Source organism: Schistocerca cancellata, chromosome 4, assembly GCF_023864275.1.
Source record: "Schistocerca cancellata isolate TAMUIC-IGC-003103 chromosome 4, iqSchCanc2.1, whole genome shotgun sequence".
Taxonomy (NCBI): domain Eukaryota; kingdom Metazoa; phylum Arthropoda; class Insecta; order Orthoptera; family Acrididae; genus Schistocerca; species Schistocerca cancellata.
Genome location: NC_064629.1, coordinates 740180303 through 740205772, shown reverse-complemented (window position 1 = coordinate 740205772; position 25470 = coordinate 740180303). Strand labels below are relative to the sequence as shown.

The following is a 25470-nucleotide window of genomic DNA, read 5'->3' as shown; positions in this document are numbered from 1 at the left end:
TATTTGTTTTATCAATATGTGTTAATATCAACAATACAACACAAAGGATAACCAGTCCTCCAGTAGTGACAGGAACACCCTCACCAACTGCTACTACCACACAGCAGCACTTCTCATTCACTGCTAGAGTACTGCTATTTCTGGTTTTACTATCACTGTTAATATGTATCAATAAAACAAATGTCACACTAGACTAACTTGGGACTGCATTATTGAATGGGCAAGTAAAATTCCACTTTGAAAATAATTTTGTCTGCAAGAGGAAGCAAACTGACGTTTTCCGTTGATATTGGTCCTACATAAAAGACATGATAAGCAGTATTTGTTTGGGCTTACTCCATCTACACATTGCAGGAACAGAATTGTAAATAACTGCTTAAACACCAGAGAAAATATACCTAACTAATGAGGCACAGCCATTATAACTCAAGGTATCATCCTTGTGGGTTTTATTTAGAGAAAATTGACACACTCAAACAGCTCCAATATTACTGTTTTCATTACTCATAGGTCCAGTTTCTTAATTACCCTAAGACATAACATTTCAGTAGAGGTTAGTTACCATTCCCCTCAACACTTAAATGATTAGGGCAAAAGCTATCACCTACTCAGTTTCACACCACTTAATGAGTTTCACTGTGTTCATCTTCAGAAAATGTGGTATTTTAATATACCAAACATTCTGATAATAAAGAAAGTGAAACTTGTAGGGCCATATACAGTTCTGACAACACAACAAATTGGTGGGGGCAGACATAATGAGAGCAGCGTAAGTACACTTTTTGGGAGCTTAAATAATAGCTAAAGAGGTAAGAGGAATTGTGAAGTGACCTACTGAATTCATGGCAACAAATACAGGATCACACATCAGTAGCTGGCCTATGGGTCAACATCATTCATTAGGCAGTCCTATCAGGGGCAACAGTAAAGACCACAACCAAGAGCACATAACACTGTGTTGTGAGCAGTACTGTGTTACTGTACTGGCTTGACCCTCATTTGTCAATATCACCAAACAAGCATTTAAATAAAAGATGTCAGTACCCACTACTCCAATTCTGCTATCCAATCGAAAATTAAGTTTCAATTAGATTCTTGAAAGAGTGACACTAGCAGCACATAATGCAAATGGATGGATAAAAATCCACCCACAAAGTGGCAGCAGGAGAACATACACATATAATGGTTAAGGAAATCTGCAAGATTTCAGAGAAAGTGGCTCCTTCTGGCAAAAATGTTGGAGGGAAAGAGAGAGTGATAAAGAAACAGGACTGATGAGGTTTACAAAACGGAATGTGTTTGCAAGTCATCCAGAACCCCAAGTCAGGGGAGACTTACCGGATGGGATGAGAAGGAAATCCTGATAATATTAGATTCTTTATATATCCAGTTACATTAGATTTTCAAAATTTGATTATTTTTGTTGGTATATTTAACTAGGAGCAGGACTAAGCAACACTACAAAAGATGGACATTTGCAACAGTGGCAGAAATGTTGGTCCGTATAACATGACGACCCATTTGCTCAGCTTGAAAAGTTTCATTGAAGGCATAAAATGATCATAAATAAATTTATTGTGCAATCAAGACCTTGCCATCATTATTTAAGTTGAAATTTTTTAGTATTTATTAGCTACTCTTCTAACAGCACAGGTAACAGAATCCCTATATTAACAATAATATTGAAGGGGGGAGACATTGGCCCAAAAGTTCAGATGTAGTAGTCCCATAAAATTTTATAACATGTACACAATTTTAAAAGTGACCTCATTTCTGCTATTTACAGTAATTTCTCACATGACAGGATGACAATATGCTTTATACTATGTCTGGACATGTACCAATTTGTGACGTTATTTGTGAAGTTAATTTTGGTTGTTGGATGATTAATGGTTTACATGCCTTTCAAGATATTGGCAATATATAGAGTCGTTGCATACAATGCATTAATGCTACTCAGCATTTACTTGAGAATGACGCAAAGTTTGAAACTGTCCATCACCGATACAAATAAATAAATTTACAGGTCAGAGTGGAAAATGTCTTTACTAAAACTTTCGAAGTATTTCAGTCACGGGTGGTCGAATTTAAACTTTACTACACTACAATCACAAAATAAAGAAAACCCTATATTTGTACTAATTGTTTATGTAATTTTTCTCTAGATCACTACATACCTGAAATGATGTTTCATGGACAGTGAAAGAATAAAATCACTCAGCACTCAACAACCCCACTGAAAGCTGTATCATTACAATAAGATTTTTTTGCACAAACATTTTTTGCATTTGCACCCACAACTTTAAGTTACATCCACATTCAGGTTATAGCCACAATATTGGTTAGCATGATTGCTATTACCCAACTGTGGCCAAATTAGTCTTTGAAAAAATGCATTTTGAAGCCTTCAAAGACAATGCACCAGTTTACAATGAAAAATATTTCTTTCTTCTTTATAATATAGTCTGGAACATGTCAAATCTCTGCAAAATGTGCAACCACACATCTGCCCATCTTTTCTGCCAACAAACACTGAAAAAGCAAAAGAAGTGATAAGGTTTCCGACTTTTCCACAAGCTTCCCCAATTCGTTCCACTTTAACAGGTTATCTGTGTTTATCCCTGTGACTCATATCAGAACTGAAACTATTGGGAGTGTTAAACACACAGCTGTAGAGCTATATATGACGAGAGTAACAAAACGTTCGAACATGTACCGTATTTCTAATCAGATTCATGTTTTTAAGAATTTTAACAGCAGATTTTGGCCTGGAAATAGTGTGTCACTTATTCAGCAGTCTGGCAGACAGAATGCTAATAACAGTCTCACAGCACAGAGCAAACTTGAACCAACAACAACTCATGCAAGATAAATGTATTAATAACAACAGAAATAATAATTAAAAAATACAATGCCAACACTCAAAGCATTAATGATACAGTCATGTAAAAGGACAATGTTTATAATTTAACAATATGTGACTTCAGCTGGGTAATAGTTTTGCATTCCTTTTGCAAGGCTTTGCTTACACGCAGTCTCAAAATAAAATTAAAAAATTAAAAATACTGTGTGACGCCACCACATTAATCTTTAACATTACAACAGCTGCCGAAAAGAGAAAGTGGATCATAAATCACCAGCTAACACATTCCTAAAACAGACATTAACAGCCACACAACTCCAGTGAAAACTTCACTATGCTACTGAAATTAACAGCAAGCCATATTACAACACAAATAATACTGTCAGCCTGTGTTGCTGAGACATTTAGCCCCCCCCCCCCCCCTCCCCTACCAAATAAATCCACTTTTATACACAAAATAAAACAGCACTCTCCTCACACATTATATCTTTTCCATATTTAACACATTAACTCAACAGTCTGAAGACAGGTTCTGGTTAAACAGATACTGTATGAGAGCCGAGAAATTTTATTGGAAGATTTGTACTGGTGCATCATCCTGTTGCTGGCAGGCACGAGCAGCAGCAGCAGCAGCAGCAGCACGGCGACGATCTTCCATCATCTTGCGACGGGCATCATCTCGTGCCTTACGGATTGCTTCTACAGTTCCACTCGAATCAGCAGATCGTGCAGTTGTCGTCACGTTGGACTTGCGTTGTGTGCCACGACGACGCTGAGTCGCACCCTTCACCACTGTTGGTTGTTCCTACAAGATAAATTTTTGTACTATGTGATACACTGAGTTTAAAATACAACAGATAGGAGTAGAGTTTTAAGTGCCACTGAAATTATTACTATACTGTGGTGATTATGAATGCAATGTATGGGGAAGGAACAAAGGAAGGCAGGAAAGCAAAACAGAAAGAAAGGATGAACTTTAAGTAACTTTAAGGAATATAATGAAAATGTTTTGCCACTCATCTAATTTGCAACTAAAAATCATTTAAGGTTTGTATGAATGTATCACAGGCACTTGTTACCAATTACAAACACTAAGTTAGCAATTACAAACACAAACAGATACCAATAAAATATTTGAAAAATTCAGTGTGTACAAAATTTAACATGGTCATAAAACTTGTGACTAATAAACTCTTATTGGTGCCCACCCTGGTCATACACCCATCACCCATTCAATTAACTGCAGTACAAACATAAATTAAGGACTGTATTGGATTTTATGTGCGTAAGACCCCCCCCCCCCCCCCCCAGAGAGAGAGAGAGAGAGAGAGAGAGAGAGAGAGAGCACTTTTTATAACCTACTCCAAACTTCCATAAGTGATGATAAATTATTATTGTTTTTAGTTACAAATCCCATTCTGGGACTATTACAGCATTAATATACACCCAATACTTAAAAGGGCCAAGTTCTTGATACAACATACCTCAATCCAGTTGGCAGCACGAAGCCTCTCAATGTCTTCAAAAAGGCGGTCAACATGATCCACCTGAAGTTTTACCATATCCCAAAAACCCTCCAGGTCTTCATTTGTAGTTGGGAATTGCTCATCTGAACTTTGTGTCTGCAAGTAGTAAAGAAAATATCAAATTTATTGCTATGCCTACCCATATTTGTCGGTAGAGCAGTACATAAAAGGTACACCTGAATACAGATGAGTACACACACTCTTGTGACTTTCAATAGGTCAATCTAACCACTGATGTAGTTCATAATAATAGGTTGCAGTCACACCATTCCCTGCCAAAAACAATGGACAGTAAAAACAAGTTGTACAGTTACAATTTTTGCAGACAAAAAAGCACACTGATGTTTTGTTCAACTGATTAATTGAAAGACTGTTCACAACAGAAAGAAGAGGGAAGGCATTTCTGAAGACCCAACTTTAGAGAATTACAAACTGAATGCCAGTTTACTGAAAATAGCATTCACAGGAAACACTGTACTACCACTGGACAAGAAATACCTGTTTAACTAACTTTTTTCCCTCTTTTTTTGCTAGGGTTCAGCAATAACATAAAATTGAAGTAGTTTTGTTAGGACTGAATGAGCCACACACACCACCATCTGAAGTGATTTAGGGAATCCAAACCAGAAAGACAGTATCATGAATCACAGGTGGCTAATTCCCAATAGAAGTAGTTTAACACAGAAACAGCTCATTATTCTTAATGTTTCTGAGCAGAGGGGATAACAGCTGAAAGCTTATTGGTAGCTAAATCTCAAGCATGTGCTACTGTGCAATCTCAAACAGGTTTAATCTCCCAAACATGTTTATCTGGATTTCCACATGCCAGTACTCAAAGGAATGACCCTTTTTCAAAGCAGTTATGGATTGATGATGATGTCCTAATACTATGCACCAATTTACATACCAAATGAAAGTGATGAATGGTGCACACTTCAGGAAATTTGCAAAATTGTGACAAACTGTAATTGTAGCACCAATAGCCTTAACTGTAGAATCCAGCAAAACTAAGGTTAGTATTCAAGACAACTGACCAATATGTGAACTTTAAACAAGAGTGTACATGTTGAAAATAGTGATGAAACTAAATTACAGTCCCATTTAGTAACTAAAATACAATGACCTTTCCTGAGGTTCTGGGGGAGAAAAAGAGACTGAAAGAACTGCAGCAGCAAAAGTGCATTGACAAACGCAGGTACTAGTGCTGACACTCGCAACCTCTGTCTGTGTAGCAGCGTCAGTTTTCTGGACTGGCTGTTTCAGAACGGAAGCAAAGGAGGCAGTGAACGTGTGAGACTGCACAGCTTTGTCCTTTTTGGCTTCACTTATGGGAGCCATTTTGTTGCTTTGATCTCATTTATCTTCCATTCTTCAAGGACAACACAGCAGTCCCCACTCCAGACAGAGTGAGCCCTAGAGCAATTCACACACTTTGGAGAAGATGAACATTGACTCCTTTGCATGCAACCTTACCATATTTGCCACAAATGGCTTCTCTCTTACATCTGAAAGTGTTGTACCCATAGTGCTGGCATTTAGAACAGTGCATTGGGTTGGGGATGTACGGCCACATGGTTAAGCGAAGGAAACAGGCTTTAATACGCTTGGGGAGTTTAGTGTCATTAAAATTGAGCATGAACAAGTCTGATTTAATCGGCTCACCTTCCACCCTTTTTATGATACGTTCTTGACCCCACTCAACTTTCAGGTCGCCTTTGGCAATGTCCACCAGGTCCCTGCACATCATAATACCATTACTGTAGTTTAAAGTGGTCTGGAGCTCAGTCTCCATGGCATATTCCCCTAGGGTTTTTGTCTTCTGCAAGTTTATCACCTGTTGGTAACTTGAGGTTTCGAACAGTGTCCCATTTCACAATGTGGTAACATTCTAATGTACCTGCAACTGCAATCCCCTCTAAACCCATTTAAATGTAAAAAGGCGAGACTTTTTCAAAGCTCCCATATTTCCTTTTAACTGTCAAAAATACATTTCAACTAACAGCGTGTATTCTGTTGTTATAAAAACTACAATTGGGAAATATTTGTTTTTTGATGACTGCCTACATGAGCCCTCTAATTGGAATGGGTCTCAGTATCTTCCAGCAGCCCAAACTTTCCACTGGGAGGAGGGAAAGAAAATTTCAAGGGATTCACCTCAGTCCCAAGAGCAGCTACGGAAATAAAAGTCGCATGTGGCTAGGCAAGCCTTATACAACTGAGACTCTGAACAGAGAAAAATAATTATACTGGTGGATAGTCATGTCTGAGGAATTACAAGTAGACTGTTAAATAAAGTAAATGTGAAAGCTATAGGATTTGTGAAACCTGATGCATGTCTAGATCACTTACAAAATCTGGTTGATCTAACGACATACACAAAAATGAAACTAACATTGCATCTCCATCTCATGTTTTGAAGTTATGTCTCAGCAAATTAACATATACTACTGTGATGTTCATTGATGTGCCACACTATTATGACCTTCCAAACTGATCATGTGTAAATGATGAAAGAGTGTCTGATAGAGATTTGCAAAAATATGTAAGCATTTGAAAAATGTTAACTTCATGAACACTTATTTCAGCAGGATATTTCACTAACATCATGGACTGCACCTAAACTGTCTTGGCAAATTAGATATATGTGATGTTATTACAGATTATGTTGAAGTACTACAGAATGCAGCAATATCGGGTCATACAGATCCCATTAAGTTGGCCTTCAGAGTGCGGAAATTTTTTTTATGAGTAGGTTTGACAAGCCTTATGAAACTAAAGAAACCTTCCATATTTTGTATCACAACTTCCAATCTATATGGAATAAATTTCTAGAATTTGAAATTTATTTCATGTCCGACCTTCCCACTATGGAAATTATACGCCTTGCTGAACACTGGATAAAAGCTGACAAGCACTCATTTTTTAATTTTCCGAAGTACGTCACAAGTGCTAGCTACTGCAGCACCACTAAAAGAGGTGGTCCTTGCCAATACTTTTAAGAGATGACATTCAGCCCAGTCAAGTCAATAAAATCATCATCTAAATGTAGAAAAAAACTTTGAACATTGTTTACTTTAACTGAATCAACAGTAGTCAGTCATTTGCATCTACAGATTATCAGATGGAAACATGGCTCACTTTCTACAAAATATGGAATTAATTATTACATTTTGAAAAGAAAATAATATTATTCTGTGCTCTGATTTCAATGTAAATTGAACAGTAGCTTCAAAGGAAGCCAGCGAATTCAGAAATGTGCTAGCAACATTCTCAGTGGAAAATATTGTCAAAGAACCTACTAGAATAACTCCCACTTCCCTTCTTTCACTGACACAATCCTTGTAAACTGCTACTCTATCCCAGTAGTAACACTTGAGAACTTGTCAAATGGTCTTTCTGACCACCAAGGCCTCCACTTTGATGTAGGCCTACCATATACAGTAAATTCCACATCCACCTAACCTAAAATAATTCACGGGAGGTGCATTAATGATCCTGATGATTATATGAAGATTTGTTGAAACAGTAGTCATGGAAAAAATGTTTACTAGGAAGAAGATACTTATAAAAAGACTAAGAATTTTCCAGACAAAGTAAAAGCAACAGAGACCCTAATTTTCATAATTATTTCAAAAAATAAAATGAAGTTCTTCAGGAAGTGATATCCAAGGCAAAAAAAGCTGTCAGTCAACTAGTACATTAAAAATGCAAGCAACATGAGTTACGCTGTGTGGAAAGCTGTCAGTGGTATAACAGGAACAAAGCCTAAACAACGAATGCCTGATTTTCTAAATGAGAATGGGAAAAATATTACATCCTAAAGAAATAAGTGATTTTTTTTGTTGCACCTTTCACAAGTAACATAAGCAACCTTTCTTCAGGAATGACCAAACCGTACAAGACTTTTGAAATAGTGCTAAAAAAATCAGACAGGTCACTCTTCTTAACATCAACATCCATTGCAGATTATAAAAATATGAGAAACAAACAAACTCGGGCTTTTGTTGTACTGATTGTCTGACCATTTAATAAAAAATATTAACACAAACTGCTGGACCTCTTTGCGATGTAATAAACAGTTCATTATGCAATGGCTGCTTTCTACAACTCTGAAAAATCTCAATGTCATCCCAGTTTTCAAAAAGTGCAACCCACTAATGTGAATAATTATCAGCCAATATCCTTCCTATCAGCAGTATCGAAGGTAATTGAAAAAGTCATGTGTAGTCAAGTGTTAGAATTTCCCACAAGCATAGATCTGTTAATGATGCCTTTTTGCTCTGTGACCTAATCATCCAGAGTATTTGATATGTTTCAGAAATTAGACACACACGGCATCTGAGGTGTATGTAATCAATGGTTTGAGCCATACTTAACAAATAGGATGCAAGTAGTTGAAATATCTAGCATTAGCAAAGAAATTACTTGTTATAACAAAGTAATGATTACTTGGGGTGTGCCACAAGGCTCTGTTCCGTGTCCTGTTCTCTTACTGCTTTTTATTGATGATCTTCCCCTGAACCTTCCTAGAATTTCTCCTGTACTATTTTCTGATCATACAAATCTGTTGCTCAATAGCACATCAGTGCAACAAACGAGAGAAATAAACTGTTGCTGAATGCAAATAAAACAGCACACATGCTCATCCCATTCAAATGACACAAATAGTAATAGGACATGGAATTGATGAAGTAAAAGCAATGAAATTTTTGTGAATGTGGGCAGATAATACTTTGAAGTGGGGTTTGTGTTATTTCATCATCATCCATGCACGTGGCAAGATTGGACTGAGCAAAGGTTTGAAATTTGTACCGGCGCTGATGAGTGCCCCACAAACCAAACCTCATCGTTGTCAGATCCATCATCATATTCACCAAATCATCGCCAAATCCTCCTCCTCCACCACCACCACCACCACCACCACCACCACCACCACCACCACCACCACCACCACCACCTACACCTTTTTGAAGTAACACTCTGTATGCTGCCTTTACATGTGATTGGTGACTCTTACTCATTGGCACCTACCACGAGTAGCTCAACATTGACCTAGCAATGTTTCATAAATACACATTTTCCTGAATTTTTTGAACACATTTTTATGGCCCACCATGTCTGAACTTTCAAGTGTGTATTCTGTAATAGTTTCAATATGTTGCTCTGGCCAGCAAACTTTCCAGCTGTCACTATCAGGACTGCTTTCAAAACAAAAATTCCCTCATATGCATGATATAATTTTAAAACCTCTTTTTCCATCTGCAGTGCCACTCATCTTCACTCCCTTTCACAGGTAATCTAGATGAAGCATCTGAAATGACATTCTCTTTCCATTTTATATATTTTATTGTACTGTCAAACTGTTGCAGATAAACTGCCCATCTTGTGATTCTACTGTTGTAGAATTCACAGACCTTTATGTAACATACAGCTTTGTGATCAGATAAAACAATGATTTTGTGTCAAACTAAATAATTCTGAATTTCATAAACCCCCATTCAATGGCCAAAAGTTCTTTCTCAGTAACTACACAATTGTTTTCATGTTTATTAAGTGTTTGAATTGCAAAGGCAGTTGGTTGACCTTTTTTCCATTACCTACCTTCTCTTGGAATAGGCAAACTGCTAATCCAAAATTAATACATGTCATGGAACAAAATGGTACTGAAACACCAGGTCTGTGTAGTATTTCACTTATATAAATTTGTTCCTTTTTCTCATACAAATCTACATGGCATTTCTCACTCTCCTCCCATATTCCATTTTTCCTTAAAAGGTTGTTCAAAAATGGTGCATGTAAGGTGGGTGTTTAGATATTTTCTATAAAAACTGGCTAACCCAAGAAACAATCTTAATTCTTTCTTCACTCTTCATTTCAAAAATCTTGCTATGGCTAAGATTTTATCACTGTCAGACAAAACTCCCTCAGTTATACTGTGGCCCAGAAAATTTAGTTCTCACCACAAATTTACACTTTTCTAGTTTTAATGTCTCCCCCCTTTCCTTAACTTCTCTCTTACTTCTCTTAAGGTTTCAAGATTTTCCATGGTTTCCCAGTTATGAAACATCATCCATATAAATAGTCAATTTTGCCAAAAGTTCACTTCCTAAAACAAAGACTATTGCACAAATAGATTCTGCACAGAATCTTTAAACCAAATGGTACTACACAATATTGAGAACATCTTCCACACTGTGAACATTGACTGAACGAATGCAACTTGCTGTTATCCAGAAGTCTAATACTAATTAATATTTTATTCTACATCTTTAAATTTAAATTTAATAATTCATCTATACTTTCAGGGTGATATGTTTCTCTCTCCAAACATTTATTTAAATGTCTGGAATCTAAAACTAGTTTCACTCCCCCATCCTTTTTTGAGACTTCCATCAATGGGTTATTGTACTGACGACTACTACTATACTATTTTCCACTTTTGCATCTTTCCTTTTGCATATAGGTACACCATAAGGCTTGATAAAGAATTAATCGTGTTTTCTACTTAAGCTCACACAGATAATTTCTTACTCTCCCGATTTTTCATCAGATTTCACAATATTCCCAAGAAATTTCTTTAGCTCCTCTTTTTCCTTAGAGTTCAACTTCTCACCTTACCACACCTTTTCTGTAATCAATTCATTACACTACTCTTATCGTACTATGGTCACAAAAATCCTCATCTTCATAATAACGCCTCTCATCCATCTATCTGTTCATTATCCTCAGTACAAACATCAATAATCTCAATATTCTCCTCACGACTACTATCTGCCCTGTTTTATTCCCTTTTAGTGCACGATCTGCAGCCTCACCACCATCGACCTCAACAATTACAGGTTCAAACACACCACACACCACATTTTCAGTTCCCACTGATCTTCCAAATCTGCATTCACCATAATTATTAGCCACTTTCTCTTCCACTGACACAGATTGGCCACTTGATTCATCACAATGTTTGTCAGAAGATCTTCACCCAGTTCCATTTCACTGCTCTTATTCCCGTCTTCCTTACCTTTCATTCTACTTAGTACAGTTTCCCAGAGTTTCCTACTAAAATTACCTCTATTTACCTGGTATGTTCTATTATTCCCATGGCCAAATATCAGTTGTGGATCATTTCTTCCCCTCCTTCTGTAGCTATTAACCTAATTTCCATCCATTTTTCTCACCCCAAACTGGTAGGCTCCCAATGGGGCATCCCTCTATTTTCTGTTCTCCTGTTATCAAATTGCCACTTGTTTCCTTCCATGGTCTACATCCTGTTCATGTTCCCTATTTTCATTTCTGTTCCTGTCATTCCAACAGTTCTCCCTCTTATTATTATTAATACCCTGATAATTATTCCTATAATTTCCTGGGTCTCTACTCCTACATCTTCCCTCATGTTAATTTTGAGACCACTCCCCATTCTAGTGATGACAATATTCTCTTCGTATATCTCCTAGTCTTTCATTTCTCTCTCATGTTCTGTCTAACTTGTCCACATATCTTGTAAACTGTTTAATAGAATCGTGATGCCTATATACCAATTCCCACTGGACTGTTTGGTAATCTGCTTTAATGCACTAATCAAGTGGTTTATTCAAATGTACTAATGTTTTTCACTCTTGTTTACAAACATCTTTTTTTCACTTACTACCTTCCCTGAAATTAGGCCCATTTAGGAATTCACTTTTTATTCCAACTTACTTAGTCTCTGAACAATATTTGTTTAAAAAACAGTTTTTTCAGATTCACTGAAAGTCATATCTGTGCTAATATTTTGACTGTTCCAAGACAATGCTTCCCCATCCAATTTTTTGTATGAATTTACTTTTGAAGGCTTCAGACATTCCAGAAACAAAATTATCTTTACACTGCTAAATGAAATCAACAGGGTGTAACTTTTTTATGCTGGAAAATTCTTTGATGTTTACATTTCCCCATCCACTGCCACAACCGAAACACTTAGCAATTTAACTTCCTTGTAAATTAAACAGTGTATTATTACTAATACCTTATTATGCTACTTGGACATGCATCAATATTACTACTTACATCTAGACTGATTAATTTTGTTAATTTGTCCTGTTTTACTGACTACATCTGCCAACTTCCTATCACCAGACTCTTTACTTTAAATTCTTGCACAAACATTTCCCTTTCATTTCTAATACTACTATTTATGAGATTCAGTCTCAGTCCTGCAAACAGGTTTAATCTGCCACGAAGTTTCATATCAGCGCACACTCGCTGCAGAGTAAAAATCTCACCCTGACTTATGTATGATCTTAAAACTTCTTGTTCCTTTCCATTTTATATAACAAAATCATCCTCTACCTATCTGACTTTATTCTTTACTGAGTTATAATAGAAGGAAACATTCCACGAAGGAAAAATACATCTAAAAACAAAGATGATGTGACTTACCAAATGAAAGTGCTGGCAGGTCGACAGACACACAAACGAACACAAACATACACACAAAATTCAAGCTTTCGCAACAAACTGTTGCCTCATCAGGAAAGAGGGAAGGAGAGGGAAAGACGAAAGGATGTGGGTTTTAAGGGAGAGGGTAAGGAGTCATTCCAATCCCGGGAGCGGAAAGACTTACCTTAGGGGGAGAAAAGGACAGGTATCACTCGCACACACACACACATCCATCCACACATACACAGACACAAGCAGACATTTGTAAAGGCAAAGAGTTTTTTCCCCCTAAGGTAAGTCTTTCCACTCCCGGGATTGGAATGACTCCTTACCCTCTCCCTTAAAACCCATATCCTTTAGTCTTTCCTTCTCTTTCCCTCTTTCCTGACGAGGCAACCGTTGGTTGCGAAAGCTAGAATTGTGTGTATGTGTGTCTATCGACCTGCCAGCACTTTTGTTTGGTAAGTCTCATCATCTTTCTTTTTAAATATATTTTCCCACGTGGAATGTTTCCCTCTATATATATATATATATATATATATATATATATATATATATATATATATATATATATATATATGTGTGTGTGTGTGTGTGTGTGTGTGTGTGTGTGTGTGTGTGTGTGTGTGTGTGTGTGTGTGTGTGTGTGTGTGTGTGTGTGTGTGTGTGGAGGGGGGGAGGGGGGGGACGTGAGTGTACATCACACCTGATAATTGGTATCGACAGAAAATTTGGAACTGGTTAGTTCCTCCACATTGTCAATCTGTGTGATTCTACTGGCTGACTAGTCTTTCACTCCTTTTACTTCTCTGCTTGCACAATTTTATCCCCTAAGAATTTTGTGAGCTGTTCAAATAGGTTGCTGTTGCTGCCCAACATTTCCGCTGATCAAATCCATGAAATGGAGAGCATACAGTACTTATATCTCTGCCCACAGCTCTCCCTTTACAACTTCAGTAACAAATTTTCATTATTCACAGAAGATTGCTCATCACCACTATCCTGTTCTGAGGTAACATTCTCACCTACCTCCAGTTAGCAAACAACAACTTCACTTAGATCACTCATTTTTAAAAGTTAATAATGAACAAATCTGAACAAAAAGTTCCTCCCATGACCTAATCACACTAAGCTGACCAAAGCAGACAATATTAACTTTTTAAAATCCTTGTATTGTTTGTTGAAGTAGACAATGTTTGTCATCCCACATCTCATTTTCGTTATGCAATTCAATTTCTGTCCTCTTAGTTTGGCTCCAACATTTAGCTCCACAGTCCTTGTTTATATCTGTAGGTTCAAGTTCATTCTATTTTCTTTTATTTCTATGATCAGCATACCTGAAACTCAACACAGAATTACCACTTTATCCTGTATTGACTGATCCCAGTTCATTCCACACCATTGTGACTCAACTCCAACTAAATGTATTTTACTTCTTGACAGTGAAAACGGTAAGTTTGTTGCAATTTAAGAAAACAAAAACAAAAAAACAGTTCAGATGGGCAGTGTAATGCAGGTACTTAACTAATACTAATGTGATGTCCTGGAATACTTCACTAAAACAGGACTTCGGCGTATATCCATTCAGCATGCTACCCGAATTAAGTAAAAGATACACCCACATATGATTTATGACATTTTATTACTGAGAGATGAGGTAGTCCATTGTGAATATCAGATCAACAGTGAACCATAAGCTCGCCATTTCACACCCTAATGTACACTTACAACCAATTACTCCATTGTTGATAATACAATTTTTAGATATTGCAATTAAAATATCTCAAGTTAATTTGACATACAAAATGCTACCCAAAGTATCTGAGAATTTCATTTTACTGGTCAAACCTATAGCAGTACGATATTCTGCCACTAGATATTTCTAGATACATCTTAGCTACAGTGGCACAAAGGTGAATCATTTTTTATGCACATAGCTGTGAGTTGTAGCAGTGCATGTCGATACCTGTTTCAGTGCTGCTATGCATTGTGAAATGGATAATGTGAAAAAACAACAGATTTGCATCAAGTTGAAGAAAACTGCAGCAGAAGCCCACCACATGCTGACAGAGGCATTTGGCAAGAGTTTACAGAGTCAAGCAAGAACATTTGAGTGATTCAATCACTTCTCGGAAGGCCAAGAATCTCAACCATGCACAACACCGGAAATGATCATGAAAGTGTGTGACACGGTTCAAAGCCAAAGCCTGGTAATTTATGATGTTTGTAACAGACTTGGGCTGTCGTGCGGTACATATCAACAAATTCTAGGCAATGACCTGAACATAAGAAAAATTGCAGTGAAGTTTGTCCCTCGCCTTCTCAGCACCAACCGTCAAAACCTCAGGATTCAGACGTGCACTGAGCTGCAACAAAGAGTTCGAGAGTCTCCAAAATTCTTATCCAATCTTAACAGGTGATGAATCTTGGGGCCACAGTTGTGACCCTGAAATTAAGCGGCAATCATTACAATGGAAAATGCCATATTCTCTAAGACTGAAACAAGTATGACAGGTTCACAGTAACAAGAAGTCAATGCTGATCATTTTTTTGACACTCGGCAAATAGTTCATAAGGGGGTTTGTTCCACCTGGTCAAACTGTCAAAGGCAGTTTTAGTGCGAGGTTTTCAGGCGACTGAGGGACAATGTTCTGCACAAACGGCCAGTGCTGTGGAAAAAGAAAGACTGGTTGGTGCACTATGACAATGCACTTATGACACCTTGTGCATTGTGAAGGAATTCCTGTCCAGAAACACGGAAATTCTTTTCAAATTGGAGTAAGTTAAAGATGTCAGAATTTGTCTACATCTAACATGTTTTTTATGGTTTTCTGAAGGAGACAACCTACGTTACTCTAGTAAAACTTCTAGCCACTGCCTGTTTCATACAAACTGATGTGAAAATCTGTAACAGCAGTAGTATCTTCAGTCTTTGTCTAAACTCTTCCTAGATGGTAGCCACACCAAGTGTCAAATCTCTCCATAACTGCAATTCATCCAATGCGTCTGTTGCCCACTGTTTAAGTAGTCAAGTCAGTGCAGGAAATCATTCTTTTTGCAGTACATTAACAGCAGTGAATATCTGACATAACTGCATACTAATATACTTACAATGTTCTTTTGACACAGGCCTTCAAATTGCTGCAATTTCTGACGCACGAGAAGGCCAGCCTGACCAGCTGCCGCCCGGAGCTTGCCTTTTGCTTCCTCATTCAATTTTTCATTGTTTTCCAGCTCACTTTCAGTCTTTCTCACCAGCGACAGCAGCCTTTCCACTTCCTGATGCACTTGCTGTGACAAAAGCAGAAGATTAAAGTACTTTCTCATCTCTAAAGAGGAAAATGTAAAATTTAATGTTGAATTGATAAATAAGAATTTCTGGGAATAGTTTACAAATTATGTTCAATTGTAGAAAAATCTCATTTATGGTAAACCAACAACACACTTTTCATAAATTTCAACTAGTTTGTTCCAACAGTTGGAAACTACTTGTGGGTTTACACTTTATTTATTGCTTTGCTTCCTAGTTCACTGTTCACACATTAAGACCTCAGACCATAATTTTTTTCTTCCTCAATTTTTTGTCAACATTTGTGATTAAATAATATTAAAGTACAGTGATAGCCTTTGGTGAATGGTGTCTTTAGTTTCATTTTCTTGTGCTGTACTCTTCACTTGTGTTACAATCAGAACATTTCTATGTTAGTTACTGCTGCCATTTTTAGCTTTGTAAACACCTAATATGAAGCACAAGCACAATTCCATTTATCTCACATGGGAACTGTATAAGGGAGCCAGAGCTGACTCCTCCTAAGCATGGGACAGAACATGCTTCCTCCACAATCTGCATGCCTCCATTTAAATGGGTCAAGATAAAGCCTGTGAGCTATATGTAGCAGTATTATATGCTTAAAGATCGGAATGTAATTTAACACTAATGAAATACATTTGAGAGGGAAGTGAAGGAAGAACACAAACATACTGACAGTAACAAGTGATTGGCAGTCACAATGCTGGACAAGAAGAGGGAGAATATGATTAACATGCACATAATGTGCAGGCAGTGTGTTCTGGAAAGGAGAAATACTATCTACAGAAGCAGATAAGCAACTACTGGATGCAACAATTTTAAAATCCTGGTAGGGCAATCCTGTGTGCTGGAGCAGGACTCAAACACACAGTCCTACAATGGGAATTTACCCAGAAGTTTACAGTTGGCTGCAGAGTAAACAATTCATTCTGGAACAGGTAATTACCCGACTGACTGGTAAAAATTAAGATTGACAAGAGAAAATGAAATGCACACAAGTACTATCACTACAGTGGAAGTTTACAATGGCAGTTTTTCAGAAAGTTCAATTCTTTGGGGTGAAAAAGAAAACTAGAGATTAAGTAAGACTTTTATAAACACTGTCTATATGTATTCTGGTACTGTTAAAGAAGAGTTCACTAACAAGGCTAAAGTAACTATTGAAGGAGAAAAGCCTGGTTTCAGAAAAGAATGTTGTAGATATAGTGTCTTTACTATGAGTCCAGTATTGTTACATAATCAGAAGTACAACAGTAGCATCTATATCTTATTGAATTACTAAAGTTTTGATCTTGCACGAATTTCATGTTTGCACAGGTTCTTCTAAATGCAAAATATGCCTTACCAAATGTTGATTTGATTAAACATTTCACTCTACATAGTGTATCACAACAGTGAAGACACACACACACACACACACACACACACACACACACACACACACACACACACACACACAACCAAAAATGATCCAGTAAATGTGGGTCCACAAATGACCCTTTAGCAAGACTATAACAAATGTGGTTATGAGCCATCACTTTAGTATGAAATATTTTCTTAGTGCAAATGTATTTGAAATGCAAACTTATTAGTCTCCATCTAACTGGGCTCAAATTTCACCCATGGCCTACATTAACAAGAAATACAACACCACTTCAGCATGACAACATTGGTTTTCACAGACACATTTTGAAGAACACATGTTAAATTCAACTCCCCTTCATCTTGCTTCTTTTACTATGGTGATGACACCTTTGTGATCTGGCCACATGGAATCTAAGCTATTCACCTGTTAATTGATAATCACCCTAACATCAAATTCACTGCTGAGATGGGGTGAGGGAGCGAGAGAATGAAAATTACCCTTTTTTAGAAATTCTTCTTCAATGAGAATCAGATGAGCAGATAGGACCCTGTTTACTGGTAGCCAACACACAATGACCTATATCTCAATGTGCAAAGCTTGTCAACCAACCCAAAAATGGTTCAAATGGGTCTGAGCACTATGGGACTTAACTTCTGAGGTCATCAGTCCCCTAGAACTTAGAACTACTTAACCCTAACTAACCTAAGGACATCACACACATCCATGCTCGAGGCAGGATTCGAACCTGCGACCATAGCGGTCGCGTGGTTCCAGACTGTAGCGCCTAGAACCACTCTGCCACCCCGGCCGGCACCAACCCAAAAGAAAGCAATTTTAAACACACTGATACACAAACCTAAAACTGTTGTGACAAGAATGAATACATGGATTCAGAGATTAGATTCTGAAACATATTCCACAAAATTTTGGTAGCCATCCCTAAGAAACGAACACAGAATCATTTGAAGATTATCAGCCTATAGCATCTCTTCTTGTCTGCAGAGCAACACACAAAATAGGCAGAGTCCTGGGCAGAAACTGAACTCAATCCATTTTCTGATTACCCAAGTACATCTAAGAGTAGCTAGAGACAGTTAATGACAGCCTTGGCCTCTGTGTTCCTGAAATTTATAAAATTACTTATGAATGTTGTAGCTGTTACACCAGTCATTCAACACTAATGGTTTCAGGACAATACAGAGCATTGGCATCACATTACACACACAGTTTCTCTAAATCTGTTGCCAAACACAGCCTCATGAACAAACATATGATTAGGTTTGCTGAAATGAAAATATTATACCATGCATTTACCTACTGGGATTCTGTCAACAACCAAGAATCAGAACAACTTTAGCTGGGACAGCAGCTATTCCCTAACTGGTGCATGGAAAAAGCACTTTATGATGAAGGGCAACAGAAATAAAACAGCCAAGCACCAGACAACAGTCACCAACACCAATGTAGTTCTATCACAGACATCTCTGGAAACATATGGAAGTTTATGACTTCGTGACATTTTCAAGACAATTTGGCCAACTAAATTAAGTATGAAACAGCCTGCAGCAAATGCTTGATGATGACAGGTGAAGTAGTTGGAAGCTTTGAGCCTGAATGTAAGTTTCATGCAGCATGAATTCCACGCAGCTTTTATTCGACTACTTCATTATGTTACGAAGGTTGGTAGTTTAATGGTGGCAATTATTTGTTTACAACTTTTAAGAATAGATACGTGTTTCAAAGTTTTACTGTTTCTCAAAGTAGTCACCAGCATTCTGCATAACCTGTTGCCAGTGATATGGAAGTCTTAGGATAGCCTTAGCAGTACCCGTTGTGTTGATAATTTGTGTGGTGTAGTCCACTGCGCAATGAATCTCTAACAATTCTGAAGCAATTGCCATGAGGTGCTTCCTCCAATTTAGGAAGCAAGTTGGAGTCACAGGAGCTTAAGTCTGGGTAGTATGGTGGAAGGTGCAGCATTTCCCAGCTGAGCATATCAGTCACAACTGACAACATTGACAACATATGCATCCGAGCACTGTCCTGCTAAATGATGGGCAGGTCCTGCAGACAGTGTCACCCATTCCTTCTCTAAGCTGTTCCCATTTTTGAAATGCAGTCTGTGACCAGCTTAGAAAAAGAAGCTATGACACTTTCTGTGTGACCCGCCCTTCATTTTGCACGACAATGCTCAAGTGTATATGACAAGTTTTGTCCTTGATTTGTTCGATCGATCGATGGGGCTGGGAAGTGCTGTACAACCCATCACACTCTCCAGACTCAAGCCCTTATGACAACTTTATTCCTAAATTGAAGGAAAATATTCATGGCATTTGCTTCAGAACTGTTACAAAGATTCATTGGGCAATAGACTGCTCTACTAACTATAAACAGAACTGGTACAGCTAATGATATCCTATGACATCCATACCACTGGCAACAGGTTAAGTACAATGTTGGTGACTATTTTTTCAAGGACAGTAAAACTTTGAAACATGCTTTGTGTAAGTCCTAAATAAATAGTTGCTAATGTTTAAGTTTCAACCCTCACAGATTTAACAATTTACTGTACATTTGCACAATACTATATTCGTCTCTGCCACAAGTTACAAACTCTTTCAAACACCCTGGTATATCTCAAAGTTTGAAAAGACTACAATCAGTTGTTTCAGTTCCTCATTTGTATCAACGTGAGTGCTATTCATATACACTTCACAGTTCACTTTTGAGATGACCCTGGACAGGAAATTTTAGGTCCAGTACAGGCCTTTCTTGACCCATCCATCTCTGACCATATTGGCATGTTAGATGTCTTCCTACATTGGCAGAATAATGTGACTCCTCCAACAGACACTTACCACACTCTCCAGCCATGTGCCATGGGTGAAATTTGAGCCCTGACTTTAATAAAGACCATTATATTTCCAACACATTAGTACTAACTAGGACAATATTTCATACTGAAGCCAATGACAACTCTTAATCACACATTTACAAATATTTTACAAATGGTTCAGTTGTGGACCCATGTTTTTGTTTCTATCATCATATACTTTCAATTATGTCAGTTATTACTATTAATTATAATACACTATATATCATTCTCAAAAGTATGAAATGCAATATTTTTACTATACATAATGGTGTAATATGCTGATGTGTGATAACTAAGATTTTCTCACAGAACAGTTCATGTTGCAAGGAAAGCACTATATAGGGTGGTCCACTGTAGTGACTGGGCCAAATGTCTCACAAAATTAGCATGAAACAAAAAAATAAGAACAACAAATCTGTTCAAGCGTGACAGGAGAAAACAGATGGCACTATGGATGGCCCACTAGATGGCACTGCAATAGGTCAAATTCATATAAACTGCATTTTTTTAAATCGGTACCCAAATTTTTTTTATTACATATTCATAAAGTACATAAATAAATAGGAATGGTTGATTCGGAACATCTGTTTCACTTTGTTATGGATGGCGCTGTAAAATTCTCACAAATCTAGCAAAGCACCCAATAGCACTGTGTGCAATTCATTACTTAAATTAGGTATGATAATATGCTTGTCCAGAAATAATAATACAATCTTGTTAAAATGGAATGTTTAACAGTCACAGAAAAGGTAGATATAGTATTTACTTATGGCTATTGTGATCAAAATGCCCAACAAGCTTGTGCTTTGTATATTGATCGTTATCCTGGCACACAGCATCCAACTGTTCAGACCTTTTGTCGCATTGTCGTTAATGCATTTAAAGAAACTGGAAGCGTTCAGCCAAAGAAGAAGTAGCAACCAGGAACTGCAACAAATGAAGATGCCCAAATAAGTGTTTAAGCTGCAGCTGAGGCTAATCCACACGTCAGTAGCAGAGAAACTGAGCAAGAATCAAGACTTTCAAAAACATCTGTTTTGAAAATTCTACATCATCATACATTCCACCCTTACCCTATTTATATGCACCAGGAATTTCACGGTGGTGATTTTGAACATCATGTAAATTTTTGCCACTGGGCACAAAATAAATTACAAGACGATAACAGGTTTCTTTCAAGAGTTTTATTTAGTGACTAAGTGTCATTCACAAACAGAGGTAACGTAAATCGGCATAATATGCACTATTGGGCAACGTAAAATCCACAATGGCTGCAAAAAGTGGAACATCGGTGACCCTGACGGGTTAATGTATGGTGTGGAATTATGGGAGGACATCTAATTGGCCCTTATTTTACCGATGGCAATCTAAATGATGCAATGAATGCCAATTTCTTAATTAATGTTTTACTGATTCTACTATAAGATGTTTCACTTCATGACAGAATGGCGATGTACTTTCAACATGGACGTCCGGCACTTAGCATGCGTGCAGTTTAAGCGGTATTAAATAGAATATTTAATGACAGATGGATTGGTCATAGAAGCACCATACCATGGCCTGCACAATCACTGGACCTTACATCTCCAGACTTCTTTCTTTGCGGAAAATTTAAAGATATTTGTCATCATGATCCACCAACCATGTCTGAAAACGTGCATCAGTACATTGTCAATGCATGTGCGACAATCACTGAACGCAATCTACTCACTGTTGAGAGGAATTTTGTCACTCATATTGCCAAATGCATTGAAGTTGCAGGACATAATTTTGAGCATTTATTAATTAATGAGGTTATTATACTTGCTCATGCAGTAACAGCATGCATTGCCATAATTTACGATAAGGTCACAAAAGTAAATGTATCACACTGGAACAACAGAAATGAAGTCTGAACATAACTACTTTTTGGGTTGTAATTTAAAAAACCCCATTGTTACCAACTGTTTATCTAAATGGGTGAGGCATATTATAAGTGTTAGAATATTACAGCACCATCCATCATAAAGCAAAAAAAATGTTCAAATTTAACATTCATATTTATTGACGTACTATATGAATATGTAATAAAAGTGGGGGTACCTATTTTAAAAAAATAGCAGTTTTTATGAATTTGATTTATGGCAGCCTCATCAAGGGGGCCATTTATAGCGCCATCTGTTTCCCCCCGTAACACTAACAGATTTTTTGTTATTTTCTGTTTGATGCTAATTTCGTGAGATACTTCACCCGGTCACTATCAATGGACCACCCTCAATAATGCTTGCACACTTAAATAGGTGAAATGAAGCACAAGGTACTTTTGTGGGTAACATTTCAAACACAAATCACCTTGTAGGATGTGATACAACAACACACATACTAAATGATGGTCAGGGTTAATATCGTCCAAGTTAAAACGTCTTAAACAGCAACATTTACCTCTACTCAAACTTACGTGCAATGAAAGTACATATCTAACCTTCAGGAAGAAATGGCCATCCCTGATAGTTGATTCATGAGGAGTCAGAGTGGGACGTGGAAGTACAACATCAGGAGCAGCTGGTCGTAAGTCAGGAGGAGGTTGTTGTTCTGAGGTAGATCCTGCCAACTCCGACTCTTGGGGAGTCGGTGGTGGGACACGCCGGGTTCTGCCTATAGGAAGCTGAGCACGAAACTCTGGTCTTAGGTGCCTCAGCACAGGCAGAGCTGGGGGTGAAGAACTACATACCACCTTGATATCATTTTCTGAAGGTGACACCTGGAAAGAGTGTATAACTATTACAACACCTGCTACTCTGTGCTTTCTTTATACATTTAGTCACTGATACTATTTATTAATGAGAATTAAGTTTCTCTCAGTGTGTACCATTAAGCATCACAACCTAATTTTAGCTAACTAAAAGTTTACCGACACAAATTAAGGACTGAAATAGAAAAACAGGGAAGGAATCACACAAATAACTAAGGATGGGGAAATATTGGTAAAGAGGAAGGAAGTGTTATAGATGGCTCACAAAACTCAACTTGACATGAACAAATAAGATGATCTGAAAAAACAATGACAGAATGCATATAAGTTATGAAGGGTAACTCCACAAAGTTGAAATAAAAAACAGAAGAAGCAATGTAAGTCAATTTTGTTTTCGAATTCATGCAGTGTTATCTCTCTTCCTCTTCCCTCTTTAATTGGCAAGGAAAACATGAGATTTCAGTATATCTTGTTTACTTAATCAATATTATTGTGCATTGGCAACTGTGGTGATATATCCCTCAAACAGGGAGGAGGATTTTTTCATTACTATGGTTACAAAATTTATTTGTACCTGTTGTCAGTCATTTTAAGATCTATTTTGGACTTTACCTCAAACATATGCATCCAAAATACTAACCTGTGAATCATCATCAATGGTAGTTGATTTTGGCACTGAACCACTCAATCTTTTTAAGAAAGCCTGGGCCAGGGCACCAGGCCCATACAGCCGTTCAACTCTCTGCTGAACAACAGATTTTGCAGGAGAATCTGGCTCTTGCTGATGCTGCACAAAACCCTTTTGCTGAGTAGCCAGTTCCAATTCAATAACACGAACCGCTCCAGGCACAGCCATAATGGGATGACTGCAGTCTGGATCATCAGAATTCTGGACATGACCATTGACTCTGGTTGATGATCTCCCATCCTGTTTTATTTAATAATAATAAGATATAGTAATAATAACAACAATAACAACAACAATAATAATACTAGAACTTAAACTAAATGATAAACTAGTCAGGGCCACACCTACATAAAAATTTCAGAACAACTGCACTCCACTAATGAAAGACTGTCACCTTACGAGAGACATCAAGAGTTTTGGATCTTAAAATAGAAGTAGTAATACCATTTGTACACTTATTTTTCAAAATAGTCTCACATCAGTGTTTCTTTCCTTTTCTTACAAAATATATATTTCACACTCCTTAAAAAGTTCTCAAAAACCGATGCTGTTCTTCATTTTACAAGAAACTACTACTAATCCAAATTTATTTGCTTCCTTAAAAGGTCTGGGGACTAATTGGAAACTGTATGAAACTACATGATTATTGCAGGATTATTGCAGAGTCTGATCAATTCGTGTTTTACATTCATGGAAATAAACAAATTTAGTTTCAACAAAACTGAAAGGTAGTTTTCTGTAATTTTATCTTAAGTTCTCATCAAGATATTAGTGTTCTTTTAGCAGTGAATATAAATTTTATGTCTACTCTGTTAACATACGTTTCTTTCTGGCAGCAGAGTGTTATTGCCAGAAACACTTCTATAATAAGTTCATGCTATGATGTGAAAAATTTGAAATGAACAAAATTTGCAAAAACTTTTAAAGTTATATAGCTCCACACCAAGTTGGTAATAGATTATGCAATTCATCAAATCCTCTACAGTATCAAGGATAAAAGCTTCATCTGCTTTTGCAAGCTCTCCTGTAGTAAGATGTTTATGATATTTCAATGTCAAAGGGAACCAATCGCACTGCTGAGTCACCGTCTGTCACCAGTGAGGACAGGGTGACATCCATAAAAAAGGAGTCAGACTCAGATTACGAGGGACACACACACACACACACACACACACACACACACACACACACACACACGACATGTTGATAATTTGAGTTGGACGGAAAGCATGCTTGTATAGTCTAAACGGTTAACACAACCACTCATATAATGTGGGAAATTTGGCTTCGAATCCTGATCCAGCACAGATTTTTATTTGTCACCATTGGATTTATTTCAATGCCAGATTGTGGATGAGGTCCAGAGTTTCTCTTAAATCATATAATTTCAGAGATTACAGAAAAGCCTTACCCAACAAACACTTCCATATGAGATTATTAAAATTATTTGCACAAAATCTTTGAAATTTGGACACGGCTTTAAAGATAATGTCAGTATATCAACCGACAAATTAGAGAGACAATTTTCACTTTTCTATTAAGATTTTATCTTTTCTTCAATTCTCTTTTCTCTGCAAATCTCCAAATTCAAGTTTGACGCAGTCTGCCTCTGAATGTGACATTGTTTTAGACCAAAATTTCAAGGGATACTGTTCATCATCTTTCAGTTATTTTGTGGTTTAACATGATTTCTGGA

The 25470-nt window shown here is 37.2% G+C and overlaps 1 protein-coding gene across 2 annotated transcripts in view; it reads right to left on the bottom strand.

Annotated features, from left to right (window-relative positions):
- Window positions 1-3308: 3308 nt before the first annotated feature.
- The window catches only part of LOC126184549 (disks large-associated protein 1-like), an 82183-nt gene continuing 60021 nt past the window's right edge, over window positions 3309-25470 (bottom strand). For both annotated transcript variants that reach the window (XM_049926975.1, XM_049926976.1), the window contains 5 exons: window positions 23727-24014; window positions 22817-23095; window positions 15916-16095; window positions 4348-4485; window positions 3309-3668 (listed from right to left, as the gene is read on the bottom strand). In XM_049926975.1, coding sequence (XP_049782932.1) covers window positions 3432-3668; window positions 4348-4485; window positions 15916-16095; window positions 22817-23095; window positions 23727-24014 — 1122 coding nt within the window. In that variant the 3' untranslated portion in view covers window positions 3309-3431. The remainder of the gene's footprint in view (window positions 3669-4347; window positions 4486-15915; window positions 16096-22816; window positions 23096-23726; window positions 24015-25470) is intronic.